The sequence below is a fragment of the Chrysemys picta genome, chromosome 2, assembly GCF_011386835.1.
Source record: "Chrysemys picta bellii isolate R12L10 chromosome 2, ASM1138683v2, whole genome shotgun sequence".
NCBI classification, from domain to species: domain Eukaryota; kingdom Metazoa; phylum Chordata; order Testudines; family Emydidae; genus Chrysemys; species Chrysemys picta.
Window position 1 is genome coordinate 4,760,513 of NC_088792.1, and position 25,394 is coordinate 4,785,906.

The 25,394-nt window shown below is 47.9% G+C and overlaps 1 protein-coding gene across 2 annotated transcripts in view; it reads left to right on the forward strand.

Annotated features, from left to right (window-relative positions):
- The window catches only part of SMARCC1 (SWI/SNF related, matrix associated, actin dependent regulator of chromatin subfamily c member 1), a 151,779-nt gene extending 135,529 nt beyond the window's left edge, over positions 1-16,250 (forward strand). For both annotated transcript variants that reach the window (XM_065586693.1, XM_065586694.1), the window contains 2 exons: positions 12,272-12,448; positions 14,136-16,250. In XM_065586693.1, the coding sequence (XP_065442765.1) occupies positions 12,272-12,448; positions 14,136-14,224 (266 nt within the window). In that variant the 3' untranslated portion in view covers positions 14,225-16,250. The remainder of the gene's footprint in view (positions 1-12,271; positions 12,449-14,135) is intronic.
- Positions 16,251-25,394: the final 9,144 nt, after the last annotated feature.

Sequence of the window (25,394 nt, forward strand, 5' to 3'; positions counted from 1 at the left end):
CGTCATCCCACCTGTGAAAGTCTGACCATGCAAAAGTATTATGTAGAATAGCAAATAACGGAGTCAGCCAAGGGACAACAATTCCATTGAGGTTGTTATATGATTATTTAACTGCTTCACTTGTCCTGGCTTTTTGATGTCATCAAAGCCTCTCCAGTGAATTTAAGCACTTCCTAACCCCGTACACATATATATTATTTAAGATGCATAAATATTTTAAGGTAGCCAGTGCAGCCCTGGGTACCGATTGTCCTCATTCATGTAGATGGGGAAGCAGCTTGTCACTTCTTGCAAAAGAATCTTACCATGTGTGTGAAATGTTATAGAAAAACAATGGTGAGCCTCCAGCTGCTAGGGGGTCCAGTCTGACAGGACCAGGAAAGCCCCAGAACAGTGCACTTTGGCATTCAAGTTGGTGCTTGTATAATCAAGTTAGTGCCTATATAGTCTACAGTGAATGAATTGTGCTAGAGGGAAGTGACAGAAATACAATATGCAAGTGAAGCGGAAACTGCTTCCCTAGAGATTTGATGCTAAATGAGTTATTGTGGTTATTTATTCACAGTTCCTGGCTCTAGAATTCTGTCTGCTGCAGTGTGTTGGGGAGGACACGCGAAAGTAAGGACGTGTCTTGAAGACTGGTTAGCAATATGGGTTTCTGACTCTGCTTCTGAAAATCATTCACAGTAGGGAAGAGGCGTGTCTAATGACACCACAAAATTTGTCCTGCAGTGAAGCCTGCAGACAGCGCCCTGAAAGAATTTTCCTGTTCTCACCAGTCTAACAGAAATGTCATGAGCATCTCAAAAGTGATTTATTCACTCAGGTGAGAGCATGATTTCATGCAGAATCATCATCTTCTGCTCAGCAAAAGAGCACTAGAGAAACTTCTAAGTGGAGCAAGGGTGGCCAACCTGTGGCTTGGAGCCACATGCGGCTCTTCAGAAGTTAATATGCAGCTCCTTGTATAGGCACCGACTCTGGGGCTGGAGCTACAGGCGCCAACTTTCCAATGTTCCGGAGGGTGCTCACTGCTCAACCCCTGGCTATGCTACAGGCCATGCCCCCACTCCACCGCTTCCCACCCCCTGCCGTGCCCTCGCTCCTCCCCCTCCGAGCCTCCTGCACACCATGAAACAACTGGCGGAGAGGGAAGGGGAGGCGCTGATCAGGGCTGCCAGCGGGCAGGAGGCGCTGGGAGCAGGGGCGGGGCTACTGATGTATTACTGTGGCTCTTTGGCAATGTACATTGGTAAATTCTGGCTCCTTCTCAGGCTCAGGTTGACCCCCCTGGAAGTGGAGAGTCTGGGTTTCATCCCTTTTCAGAACTCATGGCCCCAGGAGTTGCATCCTCCCTCCTTTAGCACTGATTGCATTAGCAGTTGGCCCTTTGTTTAAGGGGTGTGCTAATGGGAAAGAACTTGCAAGTGAATGTTTAGAAGACTACAAAACTTTCTGCTTCTTTTCCCCCACCCCCACTTTAAAATAAAAATAGTGAAGCCTGTCTTGGAACCCAACACCATAGCCCCTCAAATGACTGCTTTAATGGAGGTGAGACATCTAATACAGGCCTTGGGGTAATCTATTAAGGATGGCTTCATGTACAAGGTTCACTGTAACATGAATACATGTGTCATGCAGTACTAGTGAGAGTAACGTTTCCTTAGCACGTACTAGAAAATATCTAAAATCTATAAACGAGTAAGGATTTTTCAGCAAGCTGAACCTCATTTTAGTGAATCTTTCAGTTTTATCTTCTCAAACATCTGCTGTTTTTAAGCTCTCTCCTTTATGTAGGTCACATTTTGACATTTTCTGCTTTAGCCTGTCTTTTTGAAGTTGTATCTTTCTCATTAAGTGAAAAGGAATATTATCTCTGTAGAAATAACATTTCATTTTGCCATGCTGACAATTGTAAAACCCAATTGCTTAATCCAGGTTTGGCTAGGTACTGTTTGTTGAATGAACTCTTAGTGTGAGATAGAATGGAGATGTGATAAGATCATCTCTTGCAAGCATCATTATCTGCCTTTAAAATAAAATTGCATGCATTCTGCTGCAATAAGCCAAGAAATAAAAAGCTAGCCTTGCCCTTAAACACACATACACAGAACTTCTCTGGGCAGTGTGAAAGCCCCATCTCATGGATGCTTTAAGGAAAACTGCAATACAATATAACATTCTAAATTTGCAAGGAAAATATTCACTGGAACTAAATGTAGCATTAACAGCCAGATACACAGTTGTCTTCTGGGCAGCAGTGTAGAGTAGGACTCAGGAAATAAGCTCATGATACAAAATAAGCCTGTGCTTCCCCATATAAAATTTTGGGTTAAATTCTCTTTAATAGTGGCTTAACCAGCTGATAATATAACAATAAAACCCATACCTTACTGCAACTCTGAAGGGCTCTGATTTTTTCCATCCCTCCAAGAAGCCCCTGTCTACACTAAAGCTTACAACTTCATTTGAAACAGTTTCCATACAGTTTTTATAACTATTGTGACAAAGTTCCTCCTCTATCTTGGTGGGTCCTGTGCTTATTGATGGATTTTCTTGCCTCAGAGATTCACCATGTGGGTTGGGGAACAGCCCAGAGACCTTCCCCTCTGGAAGAACCCACAGTCCAGGTCAATTGGGAGGTTTGGGGGGAACCCAGGCCCGCCCTCTACTCCAGGTTCCAGCCCAGAGCCCTGTGGACTGCAGCTGTCTATAGTGCCTCCTGTAACAGCTGCATGACAGTTACAACTCCCTGGGCTACTTCCCCATGGCCTCCTCCAAACACCTTCTTTATCCTCATCACAGGACCTTTCTCCTGGTGTTTGAGAATGCTTGTACTCCTCAGTCCTCCAGCAGCACACCCTCTCACTCTCAGCTCCTTGCGCCTCCTGCTCCCAGCTCCTCACACTCGCACCACAAACTGAAGTGAGCTCCTTTTAAAACCCAGGTGCCCTGATTAGCCTGCCTTAATTGATTCTAGCAGCTTCTTAATTGGCTCCAGGTGTCCTAATTAGCCTGCCTGCCTTAACTGGTTCTAGCAGGTTCCTGATTACTCTAGTGCAGCCCCTGCTCTGGTCACTCAGGGAACAGAAAACTACTCATCCAGTGACCAGTATATTTGCCCTCTACCAGACTCCTGTACCCCACTGGTCTGGGTCTGTCACACTATATTATGCTTTACTGTAGGTTACCTAGAATGGCCGTCTGTAGCATGAATTATCCCAAAGGGTTTTAAGTAACGGTTATTCTATAATGTGGACAGAGAAGCCTTGTTATGCAAAGCAAGGGAAGGAAAAGGAGAGAGCCAGCCTAGGCTTGGAGATTCTCATGCTTCAAGTGGGGGGAAAGATACTACTTGAGACAATCTGACAGGAGAAGATGGAAGAGCCCTGGTGAGTGGGGTCTGTTCTGCATCAAATGGTGGTCCCCAACTGGGCGTCTCTCCTTTCCATCCCCATCTTTTTCCATACAATACACACGGGTTCATCTTGGCTTCATCTTTACTAGGCTCTCTCTTTTGGCCCACAGGCAGTGTCTGAATTTTGCTGTTTCTTCCTGCGTAGTATCTCCAAGATCCTAATGTTCTTTTCTGTCAAAACTCTTATCCAAGTCCTGATCAGCTTGTGCCTTGGCTAATGTATCTCCCTCATGCTTGCCTCACTGCCTGCAATCTCACACCCCTCAACTTCATTCAAAATGTTGCTGTTAAAATAATCTTCCTTGTTCATCGCTGTCACTTCCTATTTCAGTCCCTCCACTTAGGCCCCTTCTTTGTTCCATCAGACATAAGCTGCTTGCCTATACTAACAAAGCGCTCCACAATTTACCCCCACTCTCTGTCTCTGACTTCTTACTTTAGCACAAGGTTGGTTCCTGCCTTTGCTCCACCAGCCTCAGTGGCCTTATTCTCCACTTACCTGGTGAAGTCCTCCTTTATCCCCTTTTAGTGTGGTCTTGGATCAGAAAGTGGCTATGTACTCCTGGATGTGGTGGTTACCCAGCTCTTGATAATTTTTTTTTTTTTTACAGATTTTAGTGCTCATAAAAATAACCAAGCACTGGCTTGAGCCAGACACCGTGTGAGCAGGCTGCCACATAGGTCTCCCAAAGCACTTCACTCCTGACCTGCCAAACCCCTGCTGTTCAGGGGCCCTCCAGAGCAAAAACAGTCAACCCAGACTGTTGTGGTGTTTGTGATGTGAATAAATTAGGGCTGTCAAGCAACTAAAAATTAATCGTGATTAATCGTGTGATTTAAAAAAAGTAATTGCGTGATTAATCGCACTGTTAAACAATAATAGAAGACCATTTATTTAAATATTTTTGGATGTTTTCTACATTTTCAAATATATTGATTTCACTTACACCACAGAATACAAGGTGTACAGTTCTCACTTTATATTTTTATTACAAATATTTGCACTGTAAAAAAACAAAAGAAATAGTATTTTTCAGTTCACCTAATGCAAGTACTGTAGTGCAATCTCTTTACCATGAAAGTTCAACTTACAAATGTAGATTTATGTACAGAAAATAACTGCATTCAAAAATAAAATATCTTGCGACTCTGGCTACAACAGTGCCATGTGAATGTCTAGTCACACTTTCTTAGGGTTACCATATTTCAACAATCAAAAAAGAGGACACGGGGTGCCGCCCTAGCCCTGCCCCAACCCCGCCCCCCTCAAAATCCCCCTACCCCCTACCTGTCCCCTAACTGCCCCCTCCTGAGACTTCCCACCCTAACTGCCCCCAGGACCCCACCCCCTATCTAAGCCTCCCTGCTCTCTGTCCCCTGACTGCCCCAACCACTCTCCACACCCCCTTCTCCCAACAGCCCCCCCAAACCTCCAACCAATCTAACCCCCCCATTCCCTGTCCCTTGCCTGCCCCAACTGCTCTCTACACCCCCTTCTCCCAACAGCCCCCCCAAACCTCCAACCAATCTAACCCCCCTGTCCCTTGCCTGCCCCAACCGCTCTCTACACCCCCTTCTCCTGACAGCCTCACCAGAACCCCCGACCAATCTAACCCCCCCCCGTTCCCTGTTCCTTGCCTGCCCCCCCCACCAGGCCGAGGGAGAACTGCGAGCTCCACGTGCAGCCAAACACTGTGGTGCTGTTCTGTGGGAGAGGAGGGGGAGTGGGAGGGACTCTGGCTGCTAGAGGCTCCAGTGGCTGCGAGCGGCTTTCAATCAGGCCCAGCCGTCCAATCAGCCGCCCCGCACTCTCCATGAGGGGAAGGGGGAAATCCTCGACATTTCTACTTTATTAGAAATCCCCCTTGGACTGCCATTTAAAGCTGAAAAAGCCGGACATGTCCGAGGAAAGCCGGACGGATGGTAACCCTACACTTTCTGGTGACGTAAATAAGAAGTGGGCAGCATTATCTCCTCTAAATATAAACAAACTTGTTTGTCTTAGCAATTGGACAACAAGAAGTAGGACTGAGTGGACTTGTAGGCTCTAAAGTTTTGCATTATTTTGTTTTTGAGTGCAGTTATGTAATAAAATCTACATTTGTATGTTGCATTTTCACAATAAAGAGATTGCACTACAGTACTTGTATGAGGTGAACAGGAAAATACTATTTCTTTTGTTTATCATTTTTACAGTGCAAATATTTGTAATAAAAAATAATATAAAGTGAGTAGTGTATTTGAAAATGTAGAAAAACATCCAAAAATATTTCATAAATTTCAATTGGTATTCTATTGTTTAACCGTGCAATTAAAACTGCGATTACTTACGATTAATTTTTTTGAGTTAATCCTGTGAGTTAACTGCGATTAATCGACAGCCCTAGAATAAAATGAGAAGAGACACACACACACACACACACACACACACACACACACGAGTTTATTTCACTTGTGAGCTAATCCAGGTTTGGATACAGGTGTCTAGATGTTAAAGGCTAGTGTGCCAACCCCACTGCACTACCAAGTTCCTAACTTGACTTTTCCTAATAGTTAAAAGATCTGTGGTAAAGCCATATACACATCTTCCCAAGAGCCCAGTTTGACTTCCGTTGCACAGCTAGATCCCTCCATTAAGCATCCATTTCTTTATCAAAAGCATCAGTGTCTTGATTGCACTGGGAAGGCAGAACACTTCAAGCTTTACAGGAACATGAAATCTGTTGGGACAGATGGGAAAATATTTAATAAACTTATGGTCGGGGGAAGGGAGTGTGAACTCTACTATCAGTATTTTCTGGTATTGGGTTTCAGGGTATAAGCTATATTGCAAAGGCAACCACTAAAGCGGCAAGCTGCTGTTTGAGGGTTCATTGTCATAAAGATGATGGGGGAACTAATAGAAATAATATAAATGTAGGACTGGAAGGCACCTTGATAGACCCTGCACTCAAAGCAGAGCTAAGTAATGTATAGATCATCCCTGACAGGTGTTTGTCTAACCTGTTCTTAAAAACCTCCAGTGACAGAGATTCCACAACCTGCCTAGATAATTTGTTCCAGTGCTTAACTACAATTAGGAAGTTTTTTTTAAATGTCTAACCAGGGCCGGTGCAAGGAAGTTTCGCACCCTAGGAGAAACTTCCACCTTGCGCCCCCTCCCCAGCCCTGCGGCAGCTCCCCGCCCTGAGGGTGTCCCCCTCCCATGGCAGTTCCCCCCCCCCCTCCGGGGGAGCCGTGTGGCAGCTCCCCACACCAGCTCACCTCTGCTCCGCCTCCTCCCCGAGCATGCCGCCCCCGCTCTAATTCTCCTCCCCTCCCAGGATTGGGGCGCCAATCAGCTGTTTGGCGCCGCAAGCCTGGGAGGCGGGAGAAGTGGAGCGGCGACCGCGCGCTCGGGGAGGAACGCTGTAAAAAAAAAAAAATTGAGGGCACCGCTTTTTGGCGCACCCAGATCTTGGCACCCTAGGCAACCGCCTAGTTCGCCTTAATGGTAGCACCGGCCCTGTGTCTAACCCAGGGGTAGGCAACCTATGGCACGCGTGCCGAAGGCGGCACACGAGCTGATTTTCAGTGGCACTCTCACTGCCCTGGTCCTGGCCACCAGTCCAGAGCCTCTGCATTTTAATTTAATTTTAAATGAAGCTTCTTAAACATTTTTAAAAACCTTATTTACTTTACATACAACAATAGTTTAGTTATATATTATAGACTTATAGAAAGAGACCTTCTAAAAACGTTAAAATGTATTACTGGCACGCGAAACCTTAAATTAGAGTGAATAAATGAAGACTCGCCACACCACTTCTGAAAGGTTGCCGACCCCTGGTCTAACCTAAATCTCCCTTGCTGCAATTTAAGCCCATTACTTCTTGGCCTGTCTTCACTTGTTAAGGAGAATAATTTATCACCTTCCTCTTTATAACAATCTTTTACATACTTGAAGGCTGTTATCATGTCCCCCGCCTTAGTCTTCTCTTCTCTTTAGACTAAACAAATCCAGTGTTTTCAATCTTTCCTCAGAGGTCATGTTTTCTAGACCTTTAGTCATTCTTGTTGCTCTCCTCTGGACTTTCTCCAGTTTGTCCACATCTTTCTTGAAGTGTCGTGCCCAGAACTGGACAATACTCCAACTGAGGCCTTATCAGTACTAAGTAGAGTAGATGAATTACTTCTCATGTCTTGCTTACAACATTCCTGCTAATGCATCCCAGAACGATGTTGGGTTTTTTTGCAACAGTATTACATTGTTGGCTCATATTTAATTTGTGATCCACTCTAACCCCCAGATCCTTTTCTGCAGTACTCCTTCCTAGGCAGTCATTTCTCATTTTGTATTTGTGCAATTGATTGTTCCTTCCTAAGTGGAGTACTTTGCATTTGTCCTTATTGAATTTCATCCTCTTTACTTCAGACCATTGCTCCAGTTTGTCCAGATCATTTTGAATTCTAATCCTGTCTTCCAAATGGAAGAGAGGAGTGTAAATTTGGCTGCAGAATGCTTTGAAGGCAATATCATGGTTAGAAGTTTACTTCCTTGGGTGGTTCAGGTTAATGGCCTGTGCTCCTGTCTAGATTGCTAAATAGAATAGGATTTTTCTTGTCTAAATTCTGTATTACTCTGATTCGCCTCAGAATTCTAATAGCTTGATACCAGCCAGATAAGCTCTCACATCTCCTGCAGTTCTGGGGAAAATCCTGACTCATGATGCTGACCAACTGACCTCAGCTTATCTTGTGCCCTCATGTTTTCAAATTGGCTTTGCTGCAAGGCTGATCTGCATTTTCACATGTGACAGTTAGTAGCTGAGGGATAGGGAGAAAGTACAGTGGTGCTCTTCTATGCTGTGATGCCCATAGACTCCTTGCAAAAGGAATAAGAGTCAGTTGCTTCCCATCTTCCGGCCATATTCACCTGTTCGAAGCCACAAGTTGAAATTTCCCAGAGGCTGAACACCAACACACAATGACCCCTAGCGGAAGGAACTGCCGAGGGGGTTAATCTGCACTCTTCAGCCTTTGGTGTTTGAATAGAGAGGATCTGGAAAAGCAGTTAGGTTCTTCATGGTGAAAGAATGGTGGGTGTTCTCATTCTGGAGCCCCCTGCCACCACATAGGACCTGTACTTATCCTAGACATTTTGATTTACTTCTAATGCTGCGGGGTTACCATGACTGTAAACCTCAGCCCCAGGCTGGTTATAGCTTTCTCTCACACTACCTACTGTGCCCTTATTGCCTGTTCTTCACCGCTGAGAGCGACCTGGACCAAAACAGACGTGTGTGCCTGCTTAAATCCTCTGTTATCTGACTGGGGGAACTCTTTTCGTTGCTCTTGCTGTCTGCTTGCTGCAAGGGGAAGGGAACAAGCCAAGCTAGGAAACTTCTGGCTGAACTTGTTTGAGGGGAATCTGATTCCAGATAACTGCAGCTGTAAATGGTGTGCATTGTACTTGCCCACAGAGTGCATGCCTATGAAGGACCGCACCACATGTGTACTGGGGTTTGGAAAGCTTCAGTGAATCCTGTGGCAAGTGTCTTCAGGAAATCTTCCACCTCCTGTTTGCTCTTTAGATCCTGACTGGAGAAGCAAGGATTCGTTGCGATGGTCTTCCACGTACGCCTGTTCACAGTCACCAGAGTGGAAACTATTTTGCTGATGGGGAGCTGAAGGGGGAGGAGAGGATTCTCCAATCCAGACAGCTTTTCTGGTCGGTTGCTGCTGCTCTTTCATTTGTGACAATGGAAATGTCACAGACTTGCATTACAGGCCACTGACCAGAGGCTGTGCTCAATGTGTGCATGGATAGATTTAGACATTTCTCTCCTCTTTGTGTAAATGTCTCCTTCCCCCCCCCCAAAAAAAACTTGTTTTTTTAAATCTGTTTGCTGCAGTTATGAGGGAAATTGGCATATGATTGGACAGTTACAGGCTTTTATTGAGTTGAAGGGTTATTAGAGCAGTTGGTCGTTATGGTATTACGTTAACTTAATCCTCTTTTCTTCAAGGACTTCTGTGCATTCCCACTAATGGGCTTCAGCACCTCTGGTGTGTGTGTAGGAAAGCTGGGTGTGCTGGGGTGGTGTTAGGAGCACTCTCACCCAAAGAGGAGGTAATTGGCTTGAGATAAGGAAGCACAGTCTCCATCCACCTTAGTTCCATTGCCACAAGCTAATGGATCTACCTCTCCTGTATGCAAAGCTAGCTAGCCTTCTTTCTTAAAATAGGTTATTTGTGACCGTTGGTCTCCAGTTACCCTGAGACCATGTCTGGTCTTGAACCATGTAAGGGGTCAAAGGATACGTAACCTGTTCAGCCATCTTTCCTGAGACAAATGCACACATTCGGTGCCTTATGTCCCTGAGAGAAATGCATGTAGTTTCCCAGTGAACAATCCACCATTCTTATACTCCTTGGGCAAGGAAGGACAGACTGCAAATGTATTTGGCTTCAATGAGCCTCCAACCGGGCTGTCCTGATACTCCTGCAAGAGGTTTGAGGTCTTCTGTCATGTGACCTGAAACACACCTAAGCACTTCTGCCTCCTTTAATGTTGGGCTGAAGGTCCGCCTCCCTGAGCCCAATACCTACAGTGTCTGAGCTTCCCATCTGGCACCACAATCTGCACTGATACCACAGTGATATTGGTTCTACTATCTGCACCAAAGACACCTTTGGTGCCATTAGAATCAATGCCAGTGAACGCTGTAAACGAAATGCACGCTTCCAGATCTCTGCGTGACCCCTGCTCCATGGCCCTAGAAGAGAAAGCATTCCTACTTGTGGAGGGAGTCAAAGGAGAAAAAGTGGCATCATTGTCATTCTCGACCAGTGACCCATGTTTCCTGACGTCAGCTTCCACACACACCTCTCCTTAGCTGGAGGCTTCGTGGCTGAGTTTTGTAGATCCATCCCTGGTGTCTGTGGACCACCTCCCTCTGTTGAGTATTTCCACTCTCATTTGGGGACTCCAGTCAAATCTGTTGTCTGTGCCTTTGCTGCTTGACTCTGTGCAGCAGTATTCACCACCAGTTTCAATCAGGATCCTTCTACAGGAACTCGAGTTCTCCTTGGAACCGCCTGTGCAAATTCTGCTGTTCCAGAAAACCCAGTTGGCTTCCTTCATCTAAGACTCCGCTGGCATGGAAAGACGTTCTGCAGAGCCCTCTTCAGTTACTCACATGGCCCTACGTTCAATCCCAGCACTTCACTATCGGCTGCTCTGGTATTAACACTGACAACCTGCTGGTATTGGAGGCACCTGCACCATGTAGAAAGTTGTCCTGGCACCAAACCTCCCCCAGTGCTGTTGTCTTCAAGAATGCCTGTGTTCCAGTCCGTGCAGATACCATCGGCCCAACCTGCTCAGGAAGAGTGGCAAGTATATGATTGGCAGGAAGATCCCTCAGATGAAATCAACCATGGCATGTTGCCCGGCTTGGGGAGCAGGGTTGGGGCATGGGGGCTTGCCCCACTCCGCCTGCCTGGCACTCCTGCCAGGGAGCGGTGTCAGGGTGCAGGGGCTCCCATTTTTCTGGCACCCCCTCCCCTTCCTGCCCCCCATTGGCCAGGTTCAGAACAGCCCAAACAATACTGTAGGTGAGAGTATGTGTAATTTATTTGGAGTTGGCTCCTCTGGGCTATTAGACTTGCAAATGGGTCCAGTTGCCTGAAAAGCTACAGTGATGCTGTCCGTGGTGCTGAATTTCTTTATAATTCCATATTACATTATACATTTCTTAAGAATAATGTTTGAAGGATGCTAAATGAGTAATAGATCCTAATAAAACTGTTAGTTCATTTAAGCATCTCATCCAGTAACTGAACTTCAGCAGGCATTACAGACGTATGTATCTTTGTACCTAGTTACTGACTTTCAGTCCTAAATACAGACCTGTGAATTTCCCTAGCTCTTAAATTCCATCATGGTCTTAATGCTGTTTTATATATGTGCTCGGTTGTTTAAGAAGGTGGGTGTGGGGCTATGTTTAAGAGCTTCTATAATCAGACCATGTATTTTACATAATTACTTGGGGTCTGGGATGGAAGGGATCTTTTAAAATAATCCTTACTTACATTTGTAAATAGCTACAATCCATGGCTAGTGGCTGCTTCCCGAACTAAAGTACTGCAGCTACAAAATGTGCGTTCACTGAATCCTGCAGAAGTAAATGTAATGGATTATGGACCCCTCTCTCTTCAACTGGGGTTTTAAAATCCAGTCAGTGAGTTGTAGGTGTTTTGACATTGAAAATTCTAAGTTTTTCTTGAGGCTCCTGAAACTTAACCCACGAAGGAGGGCTGCACTCACAGAGGTGTTTCTAAGAAACCTTCCTTGTACTGAAATCAAAATGTGTTTTACATTGTGCAGGTATTTCCGGTATCATTTATAGCTGCATGACTGCAGCTCTGCTATTCAGTTAATCCATTAGTCCTTGTCCCTGCCCTTGTTACTGAGCGCTTTGCTATTTTGAAGCCTCGTTCTCCCTGTGCAGTTGGTAATGCATCTTCACGAAGGCCGCTAAAAATCACCTGTTTACCCAGATTCCATCCTGTTCTAGAGGCAACTGTGAATAAACTCCTCCTCCAGTTGCCTGTTGTGTTATACGGTTTTAGCGACATCAAGATCTCACGGCAGTTCCTCCTGAAAGGAGTGTGTTATTCAGTGGTGGGAAGCTTGTCCTTTGGGATGATCGCAGATGGCATTTGGAGTGGAAGCAGAGAGTTGAATCTGAGCACACAAGAGTGCTTTCTCTTCCTGCTTAGAGAACAATTAGGCCACATTTTTCCTCTTCTGTTCACTTCTGTGTTTTAACTGAGTTTCATCGCAATCTCTCTTTAATGTCCCTGCAGGACAGATGCCAGGGCCAGGTTCAATGATACCTGGGCAGGCCATGCCAGGCCGGATGATGCCATCTGTGTCAGCCAACATCCACCCAGCCAGCGGTGGCCCTCCCCCATCTGGCATGCCACCAATGTCAGGAAACGTAATTGGACCTCGTGTTCCCCTAGCTGCTCCAAATGGCATGTGTAAGTGAGATTTCAGAATTAGCTCTGGCTGAATGTACCAACTGTTTGTTTTCCATTGCTTGTCTCCTTATTACTGGAAAAGTGATTGTAGCTTAAACCCTTTTTGTGAGTGCTGTGGGAACCATCAGATCTGTGTTTTTAGCAGCCAAAAATCTCTGTCAGAGGGGTGTTGGAAGATTTAAAAGTCTCTCTCTCTCTCTCTCTCTCTCTCTCTCATTCAGAGCACCATAGCATGTGTTATTGCCCCTTTGTGATTAACTTGTAAAGGTGGTGAGGCATTGTGGTCACCATGAAAACCGGTCACAGCTTAATCCAAAAGAACACACAGGCGTGGGTTCAAGACATAACTGTGACTAAATCACTAATTAGTAGTGACCACAGTATAATGCAGTGCAGTAGCATCGTACCAAAAACTAGCACTGTGAATTTCATCTTCAGAAAAGGGGAAGATTTAAAATAAGAGGAAGCTGGTTAGAAAGAAACTAAAGACATATGGGCCAGATCCTCCACTGGTGTAAATCCAGATGGCTTGGTTGGTTGATGGTACACTGGCTTGCGCCAGCCAAAGAGCCCAAAAGCCTTTAGACTTTGCATGGAGGTTACTTAAACAGCTGCAAGAGACACAGAAGTTACGATGAGACCTGTGCAGTGCTCCTAAAATGTCAACCCTTTATGAGCAGTCAGTATACGGTGGTACCTGAACTATTGCCATTACCTGTTAGCAAAGATATGCATCAAATGCTGCTGTCTCAGATAGGGGTGTGAGGGAAATGCTGACTCTTTAATGGTAACTGCTGTAAACAGAAGTGTCTCGTTCTAGTGCTACTTTTGCCTGGATTTGTCTCTTTTCCCCTTCTTATGCTGTTTCTTTTCTTTGTTTTCCTTCTCCCGTATTACTGGAACTCCGCCATTGACAGTGTCCTCTCTCTGCTGAATTGACTTCCCCGTTCTCTTCTTCCTCACCCTGATTTCTGACTTTCTCCCTCTCCTGAACAACCCCGGCTTATTCCATTAGCATCTGTTTCCCTGTGCTCTGATCACTGTGCCTGAAACCCGGCCTTTGTACCTACCCTCATTCTTCTCTCCCCACTGTGCCACATCTTCCGATGTCTGCCTGTGTTGGCACCTATATATACTTCTTGAATCTGTACGTGCAGAGGTCTGCTTGTAAAGTGTATTGTTACATCTGTTTTAAACAGACAAGAGGCTTGAGCTAATGCTCCTGTGCACAGGACTGAGAGATGGGAACAGTGAAGTGCTAAACCCAGGTCTGACATTAGCAGCTTGCTGAGATTATGTAGGGAGTTAAACCTGTCTGCCTCAGTCACCCACTCTGTACAAGTAGGGATAGCCCTTCCCTACCTCGCTAGAGGAATGTGAGTTTGTACTGTGCTTTGAGGATGAAAAGCACAGCACAAATTCAAAGTGTTCATCCTAGAATGTGGCGATGAAAACGCCCTAGAGGGTCATGGCCATCTCCAGGAGCCAGTGCAGTTCACCGCAGTGCCCAGACTAGTGTGAAATAATTCCAGTTCTAGGCCCTCCTCCATTTCCCTTTTGGAAGCCATGGGTCATTGCTGTACGTAGATGGATTTTGTAAGGAAATAGCTCAGCTTCTTATGCTTCATTTAAACCTCTTGATTAAGTGGTTCTGGTGCTCACATGCTTCTCTCCACTGTGTTTGCAGATCCCCCTCCTTCGCAGCAGCCGCCACCACCCGCTGATGGGGTGACTCCACCTACCGCGGGAGCAGCACCGGCCCCAGCAGCTCCCTAACTCATCCAGCAACAACCAACGTCTAGATCTGATCCCTAGAACCAAGATAGTGGCGACCAAAAATGGATTTCCTCAGTTTCCTTCTGTTCCTTTCAGGGGGAGGTTGGTCTCCTGTCAGCCTGCCCGCCCCTCGTCCCCTCTCACCGACTTCACAGTCTGGCATTATTTGGCTGTACTCCTTTGGGGAGCACTTACGCTGAACACATTGAGCAGTAGTCATCTTACCTTCCTGTTGCTGGCAGGACGTCCTTCACACATTTGCCTGTTTTACCCTATGGAACGAGTGCTCTGCGCTGGGTTTCCTTTATCCTGCTGCTTCTGCTGCTTAATCTTTGGATTCGCATTAGAGACAGGGAGGGGCTTTTGGGTTGGAGGCATAACTGGATATTAGGATGTAGTAGGTGGTGTTTCCATCCATAGTCTCTGAGGTGTAATCTAGGCAAGGCATCAAGAGGACATAGAGCAAACCAGTGGCTTGAGCACATCAGGGAGAGTGAGGGAGGAGTTCTCCTTCCACTGCCTTGGAGCGGAAGCTTCGTTAATTCTGACCATATTCATTACAGGTAGATAATCATTAAGGGCAATAGCTGAGCCCCAAGGCTGCCTTGCTAACTTATTAAAGAAAATATTGATCCGATGTGAATAGAGCCAGGAGTGAATCAGTTAGAATCAAACCGCTCTGAGCTTTATTGCTCCAGTTTATATTTTATTTTGTGTTTAATTGGAAGGAGGGGAAGTTTGTAGTTGAATCCTCTTCCTTCTGGGTAGTTCGGTACAGTAGCCAACTGAGGAATAAAACAAATTTTAGTCCCTCTCTTTTTGGAGCATATACTTTTTTCTTTTAAAATTGAACTTAAAACAAAACAAAAAAAGTAGATAGCAATGAAGTGCTAGTGTATGGGATTGGGTTGGGATGGCTGGGGGTGTGAGCGCCAGAACTACCTCTTGCAGACAGCCGGGGTGGGCAGAATTCAGCGAACGTGGTACTTTTTCTTTCTGGACTGGGATTGGAGGTGGGAGAACCCTCGCTCCTCTGTTCACACTTCACCCTCCACTTGCTGAGCTTTATCATTCCATTCTTTGTAGGGCAAAGGGGGAACAGGTTTGGCAGTTGACTCCAAGCACGCTCCATGATTCGGGGCGATTGAGAAGGCCAACACAATGCCACTAATATGGACTGAGTTTGTACTGCCAAATGCTGTTCCTTGCCCTCATCATTAGTGACTGCATGGTTCACATCCTCTGTGTGATTCAGATCCTCTCCTTCCAGAGCGAGCTTTCTGACAAGCGTCCTCACCAACGCACTTAGGATCATTCAGGGGTGGATCTCCGTAATCAGGAGTGTAAGATGGGCTGTTTGTTTTAAAGCTTGACCACAGCTATTTCACTAGTGGGGGTAGAGGATCTGAAACCCACAGAGCTATTTCATAAAGTAAAACAAATACAGATTTGCCTTGACGAGCACTCAAGTGCTTGATGCCTCAAAATGTTAATAGTTGAACTTTCCAGACCCTGAGAATTTGCGTACATATGTGAAGTAACCATTTTTGGGCTGTCTGCACATCAACTCCATGCTCATACAATTGTACTTGCCCTTGTTACTTCCAGTGTATAGGAATAACACTTTCCCATTGTCAAGCTCTAAGAATCTGCAGTGCCTAGCAAAGAACGGTCAGGGCCTCCCCTCCCCCCCACCTTTCATAAAAGAAATCCATTCCACATGTTACCTTTCCCTCCAGGGTCTTTGGAGCGAGCATGGAATTCTGGTTCAGGCCATAGTCCAGTTTAGAATAACCTCAGGTTGTTTTTAGTGTGATCAATTTCAAATTTAAAGGATCCAGATGGAGACTATTTTTTACTGTATTAGTGATGATCCTACAAAGTACCTGAATTCTTAACGCTGTTGTGTTTCTGTATAAATACACGTGGCGACTTTTTCATCTGATCCTCTGTATAGGGCCGGTTTTATTCCTGCAACACAGCCACCCAATTTTGTGAAATAAAAAAACATGTTTTTTGTACAAAACTGTTTTGCAAATCTGTGGGGAGTTCAAGTAAATTCTCATGCGCAGTATTCTGAGATGTGGATCTGCTGAAACCCATTTTAATTGGGTATCAAATTGTTTTCAGATAATGCATTGGCTACAGCTAAGTATATACAAGTCTAAGCTTGTTACCCAGTTGAGATGGGGGACATCAAAGTCATTCAAATAAGAGGGAGGGCCCTTTCCAATGTAACTGATTTATTTCTGTGTATTAATGAGTATTTTACATACCCAGGCGTCAGATAATCAACATTTAATGGAAGTGGTGAAATCAAGCCACACACCATGATAGATTAGACAGAGCAAGCCTGGGTCTGATAGGCAGGATTTCCAAGTTCTGTTCCCAGCTCTTTCACTGACCTACTATGTGAACTTGGCCAAGTCACCCTTCTTCCAATTCCAGAGTGGATCTGAAGGTCACTTCCTTCTCTTTGAACTGTTTCACTTTAATGTACCAATTTTGTCCCTCCTTACAGAGTTTTATGGTTGCCAAGAAGGATCATCTTGTGGTTAAGTTGTAGGACTGGGGATCATATATGGTTTCTCCTCCTTACTTTGCCACGTTAGGAAGAGAACTCAGGGACCTGAGTCAAGTCACTTAACTAGTTTCTTTTTCTGGAAAATAAGGCTCATACCTGCCTCACTGTTATCCTGAGTCTTAATGTACTTTGTTATTATACAACATCCACAGTGCGCCAGGCACTCGGAGATCCTGTGATAGAAGGTGCTATAGAAGTGAAAAGACGCTCAGTTACTACAATGATGGAGTGCAGTAAAATACGTAGGAAGATTGGTTAAAGAGAAGCTGGCCTCATCCAAACTCCACTAAAGTCAGTGGGAGCCATCACAGGATCAGACCTCTGATGCTGATGGTACCACCATGTTTATAGCCTTTTGTGATACTTCGGAGCTTGCCGCTTCTAATCTGTTACAGCTTGTAAAATGGAAGGGGATTTGAATGCAAGAGACAGATTGAACTGACTGGGAATGCTTAGAGTGAAGACATAAGGGAGGACATGAGATGTACACAATAATGGTTGGTACAGAGACCATAAATTGACTCCTTTTTACCACCTCGTAAAACAAAAACCATTAAACTGAAAGACACCTCATTTAAAATAGCTATAAAACCTTTTACACAAAGCACAATTAGCCTGTGGAACTCACTGCCACAAGAAGTCATTGAGACCAAGAGTTCATTAGGCTAAATTAAAATCTCCATAGTTGGGATAGAAACCAATTCAGTGCCTAAAGGAGTTGGGAAGAAATTCCCCTACTGGCAGGTTCCACCATCATGGGTATTTTCCACCTTCCCCTGAAGCAGCTGGTACTGGTCAGGGACTGGATACTGAACTAGATGGGCCCACTGCTCTGATCTAGTCTGGCAAGTCTAGGATGACCAGATAGCAAGTGTGAAAAATCGGGGCAGGAGGTGGGGGGTAATGGGTGCATATACACCTCTACCCCAATATAACGCTGTCCTTGTGAGCCAAAAAAGCTTACTACGTTATAGGTGAAACTGCATTATATCGAACTTGCTTTGATCCACCGGAGTACGCAGCCCCACACCCCCCGGAGCACTGCTTTACCGCGTTATATCCGAATTCATGTTATATCGGGTCACGTTGTATCGGGATAGAGGTGTATAAGAAAAAGCCCCAAAAATCGGGACTGTCCCTATAAAATCGGGACATCTGATCACCCTAGGCAAGTCCTGTGTTCTTAACTTGCCACAGAGGTTTCTCTGCTGTCCTGCTTCTAAGGGCTGAGCAATAGATGAGTGAAGTTTGCTTATAAAGCTGTTTTACTGGAATAGTGAGGTTCGTCCTTCCTTCCCCCAATCCCTGCCCGTTGGAAACCGCTTCAAAAGGGGTTGGTGGGGCATTAGCAGTGCTGGATACTCAGTTCCTTTAAACTCCCTGCTGCTGATTTAGGTTTGTGACAAGTGTAACGTGGGCTCCTCTCCCTTCCAAGTTGGAGCAACCCTAAGATGCGGGGCATCAAAGCTCATTCAGTGGACTAATAAATACCCTTGAATTTAAATATCACATTACTGCACTACAAACAACGCACTGTTGAGCAAAATGGAGATCCGGGGCCATTCTCTCTGATCTGGGATTCAGAGTGAGCTGTGAATGGCTTGGCTATTCCAAATCCAGTCCCTGCCCGGCTTTCTAGGAACAGTGTCATTCATTGTCTGTGCCGTCTCCCTCCCAGCTGTGTGTGCAGCATGCATAGAAATTTCCCTTTCAGGGAGACCCCTGGGGGTCACAGTTCAGGGAGCCTTTTCAAAGGCTCTGTGAATCCTCGCTGCCAGCGGGATGTTGAATAGGGGATCTCCCTGTCGCCTGGGCAATCCATTCACTGAGAGGTCACTTCAGCATCTCTCCTGGGAAATGTTTAGATAATTGAGCTGCTGATTTTTGCAAAGCTCCTGTGGTTCCTCTCAAAATGGAGGCAGTGTGCACTGGACACTAGGGCCTTATGTGTGCTAGTGACAAAATTGTGCTAACTGCTGCGTTCCTGAATCACCTTTGTCTCTAGCAGGATTCTAGTCCCTTTCCCCTGGTCAGGATAGACGAGCCAGGTGTGGCCATGTCTATGCTGTGCATTGGACCAGATCGAACACTCAGGACACTACTGTATTGCCATGGAAAGTGGAATTGCCTAGTGGATCGAGCACTGTGCTGTCATTCAGGAGACCTGAGTTCTATGCCCATCTCTGCCACTGACCTGCTGGGTGACCTTGGGCAAGTCATTTCATTCCTCTACCTCAGTTTCCCATCTGTAAAATGGGGATGATAATACCGACCCTCTATGTACAGCACTTTGAGATCGAGGGATGAAAAGTGCTGTGTAAGAACTATAGTATATAACACTATTATAAGGTTGGCCTTGCCCAACTTTGTAAGAATGATGGTAAAGAATCATGCTCCAACTCGTGTCTGTAGTGAGGAAGGATGGTCTTGGAGTTGCAGGCCAAGGCTAGGAGTCAGGAGACCTTGGTGTACTCTCAGCCTGCCAGTTTATACAATGGCACAAGTGTCTCGTGTCATGGAGTCACAGGATGTGGTCTATGCCCCAGCCTGTAACCAGTCTATTGGGAGTGACCCCATTCATCTGCTAGGCCCCAAAGACAACCACAGGTTCAAGGGGCTGGCACATGGCTTACAAGATTCCAAGACTGGGCCTTCACCCCCAGTGATTCCTCTCCCTCTTTCTCTCTCCATGGTTCACTGCAGCAAATCCAGCCCAGCCAGTCTTGCGGGAGGCTTGTACTGTCTTCCTTCAGGGCGCAACATGCTCGGGGAATACTTGCAGCAACACAGGCAGCCTTTCCAAACAAGGAAACCATTTATTAAGCACCTGGCTACCAAATCTGAAAGTCTTTAGGTTAGCAAAGAAAGGCAGAAGTTAACTCTAGTCCATCCTAATCAAACCAGTGCCAGGATGAGCCAACCGAGCTGTGATGGACTTCATTTCTGGCTCCCTCTCTTGTCCCTTTCCCTCCCCCAGATGAGAGCTCTTAAACCCCTGTCCCCACCCAAAGGACAGCTATTCTCGTCACCTGACATCTTTTCCTCTTTGTTCTCCAGCCCAATTCACATGTCCCGCCTGCCAGGGTTTCCTGCTGTTAGGTGTGGATTTTTCAGGTGTTGGGGCATCTTTGTCTTGCCGGGAGGCTCCTCTGTTGCTTTGGGTCAGTTTTTTCAGCCTGTTCATTAATGGCCCAGACAGCTAGGTGACACATGCCCACCTATGTCTCTTGTTCTTCCCCGAGAGCAGACTTAATCCTTCTCCCCCACCGTACCCCCCAATAGCCAGGCCCAGTGTAGAAGGAAACTGAGGCATGCATAGGCATCATAAATCTAGTACAAAAAATTCCCACTTCATCACAGCATGGGAAGCAGGTTGAGGGGCTTGTGCTGGCTTTAGAATGGCATTAAGTGCTTGGAAATCCTTAAACGAAAGACGCTTTTTAGAGCAAAGGATGTGAGTAAAACATCTCAAGCATGTTTGACACTGTGTTTTCGCTTCCCATGAATCTATTGATCTTTTCTCTTAGCAGCCGCCACCACTTTAGGGACATATTTTTGTAACGCTCCCAATGCATCCAGGCTGAATAGGTCAGCCCTGGGACTGCACGTCCACTGGTGTACGTGAGCAGCGAGTGACTCACGAGGGGGCACTCTTCTGTCTGACTGTGCAACCCGTACCCCAGCATATGGTACTCGATAGCATTGCACAGCTGGAGGTGCCGTCATTTGGATGAAACATAAAGCCAAGGTCCTGGTCACTTGAAGTCATTAAAGGTTCTGTGACCGTTTTTGTATGAGTTAAGGGCTTTTACCAGTCTGTGGGCCAGATACCATCACAGAATATCAGGGCTGGAAGGGACCTCAGGAGGTCATCTAGTCCAACCCCCTGCTCAAAGCAGGACCAATCCCCAGTCAATTATCCCAGCCAGGGCTTTACGTTACATTCTGCCTACCTAAGCGTCCCCTGCAGTTTCAATTGGATACAGATTCTATTCACTCCTTGCCCTGAGCTGTTAAACATCTGCCATGTTCCACCTTAGATATGGCTGCGTTTCAGCAGCAAAGGGACTTGTGTGCACAATCGCATCTCTAAAGTGTATCCTTGGCCAGAAAAGGGGGAGGGATAGCTCAGTGGTTTGAACATTGGCCTGCTAAACTGTAGGGTTGTGAGTTCAATCCTTGAGGGGGCCACTTAGGGATCTGGGGCAAAATCAGTACTTGGTCCTGCTAGTGAAGGCAGGGGGCTGGACTCAATGACCTTTCAAGGTCCCTTCCAGTTCTAGGAGATAGGTATATCTCCATATATTATATTATAAAAGGCACTGATGAAATGTAAGCATTATTTGATGACACCTCATCTTAATAACACTGAAAACGTTAATCGAATTCCCTCTGGTGGTGGTGGTGGCTCACTCTCTGCATTTTGTTCATCTTGGCCAAAGAAACCAGACGGCTCACTCCAATTTACGTTGGTTTAATCAGCTTCACTGTGCGGGTGGTTAGGCAGTAGCCTGATACTATGGTTTGGTTTTCAGCAATGTAGGGAAATGTGTACGTAGGATCAATTGCTTTATTGGCATTCTGTTCAAGCAAACCCAAAGTGGACTGCTTCTACCACCAGAGAACTCTAGGTAGGGTGCAGCTATAGTGGAAGGAACCGGAGGAAGAACAGTTACTATCTCAGCGCTGCCGGGAATTCGCCGAGCTTCTGGAGAGCTGTGAATATGGCAGATTCCTCGGGAAATGAGTCATGGGGGGTGGGGGCAGTGGGGCTGACGGTCAAGAGTTGGATTTACTGAGCTAGGCAGGTAGGGACACATCCAGCAGGCTCAGGGACTCTGGGTGGCAGACTGCCATCTTGTGGACCCTGCCGGTATCTAATAGGAAATAGGCTAGAGCAGTGGCGGGCAAACTTTTTGGCCTGAGGGTCACATCGGGTTTCCAAAATTGTATGGAGGGCCAGTTAGGGGAGGCTGTGCCTCCCCAAACAGCTAGGCATGGCATGGCCCAGCCCCTGCCCCCTATCCGACCTCCCCTGCTTCTCGCCCCCTGACAGGCCCCCGGACTCCTGCCCCATCCAATCCCTGCTGTTCCCTGTCCCGATTGCCCCTGGAACCGCATCCAACCCCCCTATCCTTCCTGACTGCTCCCACCGGACCCCTGCCCCCATTCAACGCCCCCATTCCCTGCCCTCTGACCGCCCTGACCCCTATCCACACCCCCGCCCCCTGGCTACCACCCCAAACTCCCCTGCCCTCTATCCAACCCCATCTGCTCCCTGCCCCCTTACCGCGCTGCCCGGCTGGAGCCAGCCAGAACGACTCTTTGGCGCTCTGTCCCTTTAAGAAGAGGCAAAGTCGCATGCTATGGGGATGGGCACTAATATAAACCCGTAGGTAGGAAGGAGTGTGGGATCAAGGCTCCCTAGCGGCTCTGCAAGAGGCAGTAGGGTGAGGGAGGGGAAGACACAGGATGGGTGGGAGGTCCCCAGGAGAAACCAGGGAGCTGGGAAGAGACAGAGTCTGAGATCCCTGGGACAGAGGAATAGAGATGAGTCAATGCATCAGATGCTGGAAAAGATGGGATTTCTCCTTCCCCCTCCCCCCGCTACACCTCAACAGGCCCACTGGGCAAAGAGTGCGGGGAGCTGCTTTGTGGGAAAAGCTCAGAACGGGTTAGAGGCTGATGCTGCTGGTTTGGGATGCAGGGCGCCTGGGATGATGTTTCATGCAGGCGCTGATCGTTAAACGTGCTCGTTAATAATAGAAGAGATTCCGCTCTGGACTCGTCGCCTGGTTCCCCCGGGACCTCGCCTGGAATTGGGGCTGTCTGGATCACGCGCTGTCTCGTCGCTCTGCAGCGAGCCGGGTTCTGCTGGAGCCCCCGTGGGCAGGCTGGATGATGGAGGGAGTGCTGGGAGCACAGGGTATGTACCTGGGAAGCCCTGAGTTCTGATCCTGGTACTGACTCAGCCTTAGGGTCCCCAGCTCTGACTGCAGGCTGCGCTTCCCACCCTCCCAGTGTGGTAGTGACGGCGGGTAGCAAAGGACTTTGAACCACGGTTAGACCACTGGTGAGTGGTGACCACGGTTCATCCCACTGGTTCCTTGCTCTCCCCCTGCTGACCCATGTCTTGAAGTGCAGCTGCCGGGTCTTTGGGCTAGGCTCCCCAGGCTGTTTAAGGGCCTAACGCCTGTGTATAGGCACTGCTGGGATTCACAAAGCTCCCGCAGGGTGGCTGCCAAACACAGGTGCCTGACCTCGCTCGGGACCTATGTTTTTGCAGTGAAAGTTCCCAAGAGCCTATGTTCCCGCTTCTGAATCTGTGCGCTTCTGGGTCTGGGACCCTCTCTCACTGTCTGTCCGTACAGCCCCTAACACCACTGGGCCCCTAACTGTAACAGAGGCGCTACTGTAATACACAGCATTAATCACACTAACAATGAGCGTGGGAACCGCTGAGTGCTGTTGTATTTCAGCACGACTCAAAGCTCAGCGGGTGCTTCAGAACAGGCTGCAGGGGACTCCCGGGCCATACCCCAAATAGCTGCCCATCCAGATCTCAGACAGCATCTGCTGCATGGGAGGATGGCACTTGTTGTGCTACTTTGGTTCTCAGGGTATTTTTATCCAGACCCTAAAAACAAGGGAGGGAAAGAGACGCCAATGAAATTCTTGGCTGGCGGCTTGTGTAGGGTTGCCACCTGGCTGGGTTCGGGCTTCTGTGTCTGGTTGTGATGTAGGGTTGCCAGGTCCCCTTTTCAACTGGACGTTCTGGTAGAAAACCAGGCACCCGGCAACCCTAAATGGCACCCGACCCAAAAGCCCAAATACCGTGGGGCAGGAGGCGGCGCTAGGCCATTAACCCGCAGCAACCCCTGCTCAGCCGGGGCCCTTCCTATTGCATCCAGGCTCCTTGAGACGATCCAGCGAGTGACCGGGTGCGGGGAGAGAGGAGCGAGTAACATGGGCACGGTCTTGGGGGGTGTGGGGGGGGAAGAGGCAGAGCAGAGGGTGGGGCCTTGGGGGTCCAGTTACCAGCAATTAGAAAGGTGGCAAGCCTAGCTCGTGGGCCTTGTGGGAGAGGCTGGTGCGTGGCGCTGTCCTGTGGGTGAGCGTTCCCTGCATGGCTCCTCCATGCCCCCTCGCTCCTGTCCTGCAGCGTCCCCACGGCAGTGTTTATTCCCTATATGGTGGTAGTGCTGGGATCCAGGACTCGTGGTGCTGCACAGCCACGTAGTGAGAGGAGAATCCCACCTCTGCCCACCTTCCTCTGGAGCAGCTGGCACTGGCTGCTCTTGGACGAAGACACTGGATTAGCCGGACTGGTTGCGTCTCACGGCGATGGTGAGGGCAGTACGGGGTGGGCTGGAAGTGGGCTCTGCACTGAATCATGCCATGATCCTTTGCCAGGCAGCCAGCGGCTGTGGCGCTCCAGCCTCTCTACCCACCCCCAGGCACGGCAGCAAGCCTGAGGCCTGGCCGAGCTGCCTCTCGGTTGGTCCCCTTGGAAACGGCTCCGAGACGTGCCCGGGAGTCTGGGAGCGCATTCATCCCGCCGAGGCGGAAGCGCCGGGAATGTTAAGCAGGTGCAGCCCATTCAATCTCCTTGTGAAAACCGGCATCAAAGCAGACAGAGCCGGGCTTGTTTGCAGCGAGTGCAGTGTGACAGGAGCCCCCTGGGGGAGTTCAGAGCCCCAGCGGGGGCGACGTGTCCTTGTTCATGGCCACGGGGCTCTCGGAGGAATGGGGCTGGCTCAGTGCCTCTGTCGAGCTAGAACTGGGGTGAGCATGGGGCTGAAGGTATCCCCAGGAGATGGCTTTTGGGGGCCCATTGTCCTGCACCTCTAGAGTTCCGTTCCCGTCAGATTAACCCCAACACCCTTGAATTCTCTGCTACCCCATGGGAAATGCACCAGTGCAACATGGGGCACCAAGGCTGCCCGTGCCTGGCATGGATCAAAAACGTAGGGTCTCAGTCCTCAGTGCGCTCAGGAAAACAACGCTGTCCAAGCAGAAGGGAGGGACGGCGGCTTTCAAGGGGTTGGCAATGGGAGCTGGCGCTTCCCACCTCCAGGAGCTGGGCTCAAACCCAGACCAGCTTGGTGGAGACCGAAAGGGGCTGGAGTCCTCTGTGACTCTGTGCTGACCCATGTGAAATGAGCGTGATGGGTCTCAGCCTGGCTGCCAGTGCCCAGCTGTCCCCCGCAGGAAACCACCATCACAACTGGCGCTAACTGGGCCCCTTGGTCGTGGCCACAGGTCAAGGACTGAAAGGCTGCAGAAACCAACCTCATCCCTTGAAAGGATCCCACCTGGGCAAGGTGAAGGCATGGGCGGGGGCGGGGAGTTTGCCCTGCAGCCGGCCATGCCACGCTTGTTCTGTGGCCGGGTAACTTCCCTCTCTACTCCATCACCGCCGCTCCAATCGGGGAGAGGTGGACACATGCAAGGGACGTTTATAGGGGAGCTGACAAGCTTTTTGAACCCGTGGTTTAGGAGGCCGAGTCAGTATCCGGGTAGTAGCAGTGCAAACACTGAGCAAGGAGAGGACTGGAGTTTAGGGTGACCCCAGGGGAGCAATGC